This window comes from Ornithodoros turicata, chromosome 6, assembly GCF_037126465.1.
Source record: "Ornithodoros turicata isolate Travis chromosome 6, ASM3712646v1, whole genome shotgun sequence".
Taxonomy (NCBI): domain Eukaryota; kingdom Metazoa; phylum Arthropoda; class Arachnida; order Ixodida; family Argasidae; genus Ornithodoros; species Ornithodoros turicata.
In genome coordinates, this window is record NC_088206.1 from 40963022 (window position 1) to 40971399 (window position 8378).

At 50.3% G+C, this 8378-nt stretch overlaps 2 protein-coding genes across 2 annotated transcripts; both read left to right on the top strand.

The window, feature by feature from the left end:
• Positions 1-5091: 5091 nt before the first annotated feature.
• Positions 5092-5865, top strand: LOC135398530 (uncharacterized). The gene has a single exon (XM_064629931.1). It carries the CDS (start codon positions 5092-5094, stop codon positions 5863-5865), a length of 774 nt encoding a protein of 257 aa, XP_064486001.1.
• Positions 5866-6005: 140 nt separating this feature from the next.
• On the top strand, positions 6006-6752 carry LOC135398532 (uncharacterized). Its single transcript, XM_064629932.1, has one exon. The coding sequence runs from the start codon at positions 6006-6008 to the stop codon at positions 6750-6752; it is 747 nt and encodes a 248-aa protein (XP_064486002.1).
• Positions 6753-8378: the final 1626 nt, after the last annotated feature.

The window sequence follows — 8378 nt, forward strand, 5'->3', positions numbered from 1 at the left end:
CATTCTTGCAGTCACATGAAGCACTGAAGGGCCAATTTAAAAAGTAAAGGCAGTCCGATTTATGTTCTTGCCGACATGGCACAGCGTATGTACGAGGTAGCTCCATTTCAGAAGCCTGAGAACACTCAAAGCAATTAGTGTGCTAGCATCAGATATGGTGCACAGCATTACATATTTGCTTTTGCTAGGGCAACTAAGAAGGGTGGATAGAAAGGCAGTTACGACCTGTTTCCACAAAAGACACTCAGATTCATTAGCAATTTCCTCCAAGAGAGCCAAGGCTTTTTCTAGATTACTAGAACAAGGGTACCTGGTTATAAATAACAAGAATTCATCTACCAGAAGTCAGTGTTTCACACACCCTGCTTTCCATCAACACTATTAAAAGGTGTGACCCCCAAACCTGCACAAAATTCCTGGAGAGTCTTTACTGGACACTGTTGCTGTCCCTCTCACCAGGTGCTCTCTATGAACCCGATTCACAGTTCTGGATGCACTGCCTGAGCTAACTTCAGCATGCTTTCCCAACACAAATGGTAACTGCTATGAGGAGTGTTGTACTTACTGAAAGCAACATGAAATGCTGTACCTTGACAGGTAACGTTGATATCCTTCTTAAGACCGTAGAGAGATGTTCCTTGCTCCCTTTCTTCCAAACCTTACTATCAGACGCAAGCCCACTTGCCACCAAGCCAATGAGACGTGCCTCACAGTCAGTGCAATCAAGGGAATCTATCACTGAGGCTCAGAAAAGCTGTTTTCCATCGGGATCTGATCCAGCACTGAGCCGTGAGTAGCCCCGTGAAAGTACCAGGGTTTCTTCGAATTTTAGATGTGCCAGCATTTGTTTTCCTCCCCTCCTTCTTTTTATGTAGTAACTGATTACTTTAGCCTTGTACTGCTTTGGAGATCGAAGATGCGGAGATGATATAAGAGGTGGAACTAGGCTTTATGCAAAATGAGGCAAAGTGTGACTATGTACAAATCTTCTGAGAATGTCTATGTATCATTCACACAAAGAGAGGATACGTGTTACATCTTTTTCCGGTTTTGATATTTATTTATTTATGAATATATCTCAAAGGCCATTGAAGGCATTACATGAGGGGGTACTTCAACATGGGTCACTTAACAAATACGGAAGTTACAAGGAACATACATATTTGGAAGACAAGACTCTATTTTTTGTTCGTTCATCAGTCTTGCTCAAGAAATTGTTCACTGTAGCAATGGTACACAATGTCACGAAAGGAGTGCTCATCTATCATTCCGCAAGACTCATTAAAAAGGACTAGTGTTGTGTTTCAACACAACATGTTGAACTCATGAACCATGCATCATCCTGAGAGCTATAGCTCATCCTAAATACAGATGCTGAATTATTTTAAATGTGATAGACGAGCTGTGCGAAGAGGTACCCCCAGTTAGGATCTTGGGTACTTGAAGCCTGTGGCATTTTCTGTGGGAAAGGCTTGCCAGACCCTCTTCACTGCACAGGCTGGGATGACCATGATCTTGTTTTTTCCAAGCTTGTGCCATACTCACCTTGCAAACTGGCGATACGCAGTGTATCTGCATCGTCTACACAGATGTACATAAAATATAGTTTAGGCAAATAGGTAACCGGTTACCGTACAGTGTGTGTGCATTGTCATTTCTACATGTACCTGAGAGTAACTGCAGTTTACCTGCCCACACCTTGTACATTACTACACATGCTGTGTTCTTTTAGAACCCAAAGTTGTTTTACTTTTCACTGAATCGACAATCAAGAACACTCAATATCGCTAAAAACCTACGCTAAAACCTTATGCACAGGGCAATACATAAAAACGTGACTCAGGACACAGCACACTGACAATTACAAAATTGCCTATATTGGTTTTCTCCAGTTCAGAGTCGTGTACTGTAGAGCCTTTTTGTGCTGCGCCCTGTACTGGAGTTTTTAACGACTCTATTGCAGGACCAAACCAGTTTTGGGCGCCCAAATTTTAACATCGTTCGACAAGGACACATGTGACTTACTTGTGAGTACAGTCGCTCATAGGTTCGCGTGCCCACGGAGTTCGATATGCGACCTTCAGGACAGTCATATTGAAGAATAGAAGTTGGAAATCTTTGTGGGTTGTAATGCACTCATACTGCAGTCATTCGGCAGTGTTTTCGAGCTCCTTGCAGCACAAGCATTCGATCTCCTTCGGCATTATGACACACCAGCCACACCGGCACCATGAACAGCAAGTGCGCATTAGATATCAGAACACGAAATTTCTGCGAACGTTTACATGTTCGATCACAGTGTGCGTTAAGAAGCTCATCGCTTACCTGAAGACAGGCGACTCATGCTGTTTGCTTCATCTGTAACTGATGTTCGTAGAGCTCTAACTTCGTCTCGCATTCGCGACATCGGCGACGTTTCGAAAGCCTACCGAGCTGTTCAGCACGCAGAATTTTCTTCTCGATGTCTCGATCGCAGAAAGGTCAGAAAGAAGTTCCGGGCTCGAAGTCTCCGCATTTCTGCCTTCGACGTCCATATTGCCCGATCGGGCATTCCGGACGGATGCCGGCGCTCTCACAGACTCACTAACAACAGAACTTCCGGTCCGGGCGCCCAATGAAACGTGGCCCTCGTGACTTCGTCACGCACACGGAAATTGGCGGATGTCCACTGCAAAGAGGCTAGATTTCGGCCCCGATTGCGCGAGTTGAGGGGGAAAAGCGAAGCCGGTTTTCAGCTCCCTGTTTGGCAAACTTTGCCTCCGCGCACAGCCAAAATATTTCGCGTGTGGCTTGGAGGCATATTATACCTTCGTAATAGATGCAAACGAAATATTTGTCGAACTTCTGGTCAGAGTCCCTTTAAGAAGGAGCACGCTCGGCATGCCCGTTGCCCGCACGGGGCGTGCGAACGCTAGAGGTGACAGTCAGGTCGCCTTCTGTCCACTCTTGGGTAGTTCCTTTTTAAATCGAAAAGCGTGGGAAATTGACAATTTTTAATTTCCATGAAAAAATATTTATGTTAGATAGCATCTCGATTGATGACAAATGCAACAATTTCCAACTCCATCCGATGAACCGTTTCCGATATGGAGAGGCGGAAGATTGCGGCGGCGTATGTTGGTTCGAATTTTTTCCCAACTTTGACCTCATAGCAACGCGCTTCTTCTTTTACCACATCCTTCAAATTTGGCTGATAAAAACTATGGGTTCAAGACAGCACGCGGAAAAAGTCCCGTGACAGGCTGATACGTGATGACTGATAGTCTGGTACACGCCGAGCAGGCGTAACCGAAAATGTCTTTCTAAACTCAAAAATTTATGTCCTAAAATATGAATAAAATTTCGGCCAGCGGATTGATAGGTTGGCACTTTATATCCTCGTCAATCAGACGAAATTTATTGCTCTTTGTGCCACGTGACGCTGTTATTTAAGCGTTGTTTAGTGAATACGTGCAGTATTACTAATTTGTAGACACGGTTATAGGTCTAGCAATGCTACTGCACGATTTTGGCTCCCGGATTTGTCAAAAGATTCGATAAATCCGAATTTAAAAGCGGATTTGATTTAGGTCCAGGAAAACAAATCCGGATTTAAAAGGATTTGATTTAACGTGTCAAAATTAAATCCGGACTTGATTTGGATTTGATTTACTACCTTCAGAAAAAATGCGGATTTGATTTAAATCCGATTTGAGCGGCCAAATCCGCAACACTGGTTGGGATGTTGCTCGTGCTCAACAATGCGGGGAACTGGCGACAGTTGGGAGACAGCTCTGCACAACTATGATACTTACCGACCTTGCATACTTTCGCAAGGTATTTTATACAGTATGCTCGTTCACCATGTACATACCAACCATGGTGAACATGGTGAACATATAGCATCAACGTGTGGACGTGTTTCAACAGTGCCTGGGCAGAACGACGGTTTGGGGACAGCTTTGCAATATTTTCATACACTCAAGCCAAGGTAGAATACCATGATGGCCTCACACACATAGCATCAACGTGTGGACGTGTTTCAACAATGCCGGGGAAGACGGTTCTACGGTTGGGAGATTGTGCACCATTATCATACTTAGATCTTACTTACTTGTTTTGGCGGCATCACAGAGCGAGGCAACCTGATGGTCACTCTTCTTGTTATCTCTGAGCAGCCCACGGCCTGAGCATCCCACGGGACTGACGAGGGTCAACCAATTCCGGTAGAAGGCTATGCGTGTAGAACAGTTGAAGGTGGCCAATCATTTTGCTCCAGAAGCCATCATTTCTCTCGATCTTCTGGACAAAAATTTCCTCACCAGAATATACCACAAAAAGACAAAACTGACGTCGAGTGATGTGGAGCTGTCCCTGCACCTGATAGTGGTAGTCATGGTTTTCCTTCAACGAAATGTTACCAGAGTCATCAATAGTGCAAAAGGTGATTTTTTTGCCCGCACTCCCTCCACAGGGGTAAGGGACCGAGCCGAATAAGGGCACTTCACTTCCACGACAGTGTCGTCACCGACAAGCCCATCAGGTGTTGCAGCAAGGTATGCAAACTCCCGATCAACAACAAGGCCGCATGGTGAAACAGTCACCCCTAACTCATCCTGCAGCTTAGCAATTGCAATGGGCTCAGTGTCGCGACCATATCGGAGAGCCTCAGTGTCAAAATGACCATAGAGCAAGGAACGAACAGTACTTGCACTGCTCGTTGCATCTCGCATCTTGCATACCTTGCCAAAATTAGAAGCGGTGAGTCGCTTTCGCCTCTCCTGCATCCACAAAGTTCTCCCTTCTTGACCTCGAGCCTCGAGCCTCGAGCCTCGAGCTGCTCTGCATCTGGTTGGGAGAGCACAAGGGAATCCTTGTACGCCGCAGCAGCTTCAACATAGTCATCGTGGTTCATGTCTGGGGCATCCACTATGGAACTGTAGCAGCCGCATCGCCAGTCCCTGACATCCGGCACCTGCCCCGTGGCTCGAGTAAATAAACATCCTCGGGCCAGTTGGAACCTGGTAACCGACACAAACGGACTACTGCTTCCTGTCTCCTCTAATTCCAACAATTGGTGACCCGGACGTTTGACGTTCCACGCCATTCACCATGTCTACAGGGGACGGTCACGTCACCACGACTCCCGGTACCCCCAGCATGGTAGAACAGCCCACTTCTGTGACCGCCGTTAGCGTTAAACTTCCACCGTTTTGGGACCGGAACCCAGCCACCTGGTTTATTCAGGCCGAGGCCCAATTTCATCTGTCCGGCATCACAGCCCAGACCACGAAATTCTATTACGTCATCGCAGCGCTCTCTCCATCCGCCGACGACGAGGTCTATGATGTCATCGCTTCACCACCTGCGGATTGCCCGTACGACAAGCTGAAGTCCGCACTTCTCAAGCGAACGACCTGTTCTGACCGCGCACGTCTTCAGCAGCTTCTGTCTGCGGAGGAGCTCGGGGACAGACGCCCCACGCAGCTGTTCCGGCGCGTGAAGCAATTGCTCGGTGACGGAGCTGCTTCCACAAGTGACAGCTTCCTCAGAGAACTCTTTCTGCAAAGACTTCCGAGAAATGTGCAGATGGTCCTAGCCACTACGACAAACCTTTCAACGGACGAACTCGCCACCCTCGCCGATGCTGTAATGGAGGTTGCTATTCCATCACCCTCCGTAATACATGTGGAGACACCACACCCTCCTTTCCCAGAGCCCACACCTTCAGCCGTTTCGCAAGTGTCTACCCCCGCAGCAACGCAAGACACCTCTCAGCACATGGCCGCCATTGAAAGCTTGACGCAGCAGGTGAACAACCTAACCCATCTTGTCGCGACACTGGCAGCGCGGAGCCGTTCGCCAAGCCCCCGGTGCTTCCGCTGACGATCGCTCACCCCTCGCGGCCGGCGCAGCCCAAGCCCTCGGTCCAACGGCATGTGCTGGTACCACCAGCGGTTTGGTGCCGAGGCCCTGCACTGTTTCCAACCCCGCTCGTGGTCGGGAAACGCCCCGCACAGTCACTAATGGCGACAAGTGCACCGGGTCAACTCGAAAGTCGCCTTTTCTACGTTGTAGACCGTGTGTCAGGCAGACGTTTTCTCATAGATACCGGTGCCGATGTCAGCGTTATGCCCGCTAGCAAAGCCCATCGCAGCCGACAACCGTGTTTCACCCTACGCGCCGCCAACTCCACCACCATCCCAGTATTTGGCCAGCAGTCCCTCACTTTGAACCTGGGCCTACGACGAGACTTCCGATGGATTTTTCACGTAGCCGATGTCTCCCAGGCCATAATTGGTGCTGACTTTCTGACGCACTTCCGACTCCTCGTTGACGTTGCTCGGAAACGCCTTATCGACGCCACCACCCATCTTCAGGTTCACGGCATCCGGCATCGCATTCCACCCTGCCACAGCCTTTCTTACTGTGCGCCGGCGTCGCCCTACTCCCATATTCTGGAAGACTTCCCTGAGCTCACCAAGCCCCCCGACTGGACTCGCCCGGTCAAGCACGACGTCGTACACCACGTTGTCACTCAAGGCCCGCCCGTTCACTTTCGCCCGCGTCGCTTGGCTCCCGAAAAGTTCTCCATCGCTAAGGCTGAATTCGAGCACATGCTGGAGCTTGGCATTATCCGACCGTCAAGCAGCAGCTGGGCATCCCCACTCCATATGGTGCCCAAGAAGTCGGGAGACTGGCGCCCTTGCGGTGATTACCGTGCCTTAAACCGCGCAACGGTACCCGACGATACCCCATCCCTAACATCTTAGACTTCACCGCTAACATCGAAGGCGCCACCGTTTTCTCTAAAATTGACCTGGTGCGCGCCTACCACCAAATACCCATGGCGGAAGACGATATTCCGAAGACTGCCATCATCACACCCATTGTCCTCTACGAGTTCCTGCGTATGCCGTTCGGCTTGCGTAATGCAGCCCAGACATTTCAACGGTTTATTAACTCTGTCACCTTTGGCCTTCCTTTCGTGTATGCCTACATGGACGATATTCTGGTTGCCAGCGCCACCCCAGAAGAGCACGCCGAGCACTTACGAACCCTCTTCGCTCGCCTACGAGATTACGGCATTGTAATCAACGCCGCGAAAAGTGAATTCGGCGTCCCAGAGCTTGACTTCCTGGGTCACCGCGTTAACCAGCACGGCGTCCTTCCTCTGCCTTCTAAAGTCGCCGCCATCAAGGATTTCCCCCGTCCCACGTCCGTCAAACAGTTGAGACGTTTCCTCGGTTTCGCCAACTTCTATCGGCGCTTTATACGATCTTGTGCTGCCACACTGGCCCAGTTGGAAGCTCTACTCTATTCCCGAAAACGCGACGCCGCCACGCTACCATGGTCCGACGACTCTATCGCCGCCTTCGATAAAATCCGGCAAGACATCGCCGCCGCCACTCTCCTTGTCTATCCCCGGCACGATGCACTTACTTGCATCATGGTGGACGCTTCGAGCAGTGCTGCCGGCGCCGTCCTGCAGCAGCGAGTTTCTTCTGCTTGGCAGCCCATCGCTTTCTTCTCGCGCAAGTTCAAACCTGCAGAGACGCGCTATAGCACGTTTGGACGCGAGCTCCTGGCCATATTCCTAGCAGTGAAGCACTTCCGGCACTTCTTGGAAGGACGATCATTCACCATATATACGGATCACAAGCCGCTTACTCATGCTCTCTCATCTTCTGGTACCGGATATACACCTCGAGAAATCCGGCACCTGGCCTTCTCTCAGAATTCACCACTGACATACAGCACGTGAGCGGCGTCAACAACCCCGTGGCCGATGCTCTCAGTAGAGTATCCACCCTGCTCACACCCACTACCGCGCAGTGCTCAGCCGTTCTGTCTCTGGACCTTCTTGTCACTGCTCAGTCATCTGATGAGGAGCTGGCCGTACTGCGCACGAAGCCCGCGTCCAACAGCCTCAAGCTTGAAGATGTTCACCTCCCCGGGGCGACGGCCGCCGTGATTTGCGACACTTCACAGGGCTCGCCACGACCTTTCGTCCCCCTCGCATTACGCCGTCCCATTTTCGATCACTTTCACGCTCTCTCCCACCCCGGCGTCCGAGGCACACGAAAGCTCATAGGCACCCGATACGTCTGGCCGAATATGCACGCTGATATAAAGCACTGGGTGCGCACATGCTTGCCGTGCCAGAGAACCAAGACCCAGCGCCACACCCGTCTGTCGCCAGCACCTTTTCTGCCACCTGACGCCCGTTTTGACCATGTTCACATCGACTTGGTCGGTCCACTTCCGCATTCCCAGGGTTTCAACTACATCTTGACGGCCGTTGACCGTTTCACCCGCTGGCCGGAAGCGGTGCCCATTGTTGACTCCACTGCTCCAACAGTCGCATCGGCTCTTATCAATACCTGGATCTCCCGTTT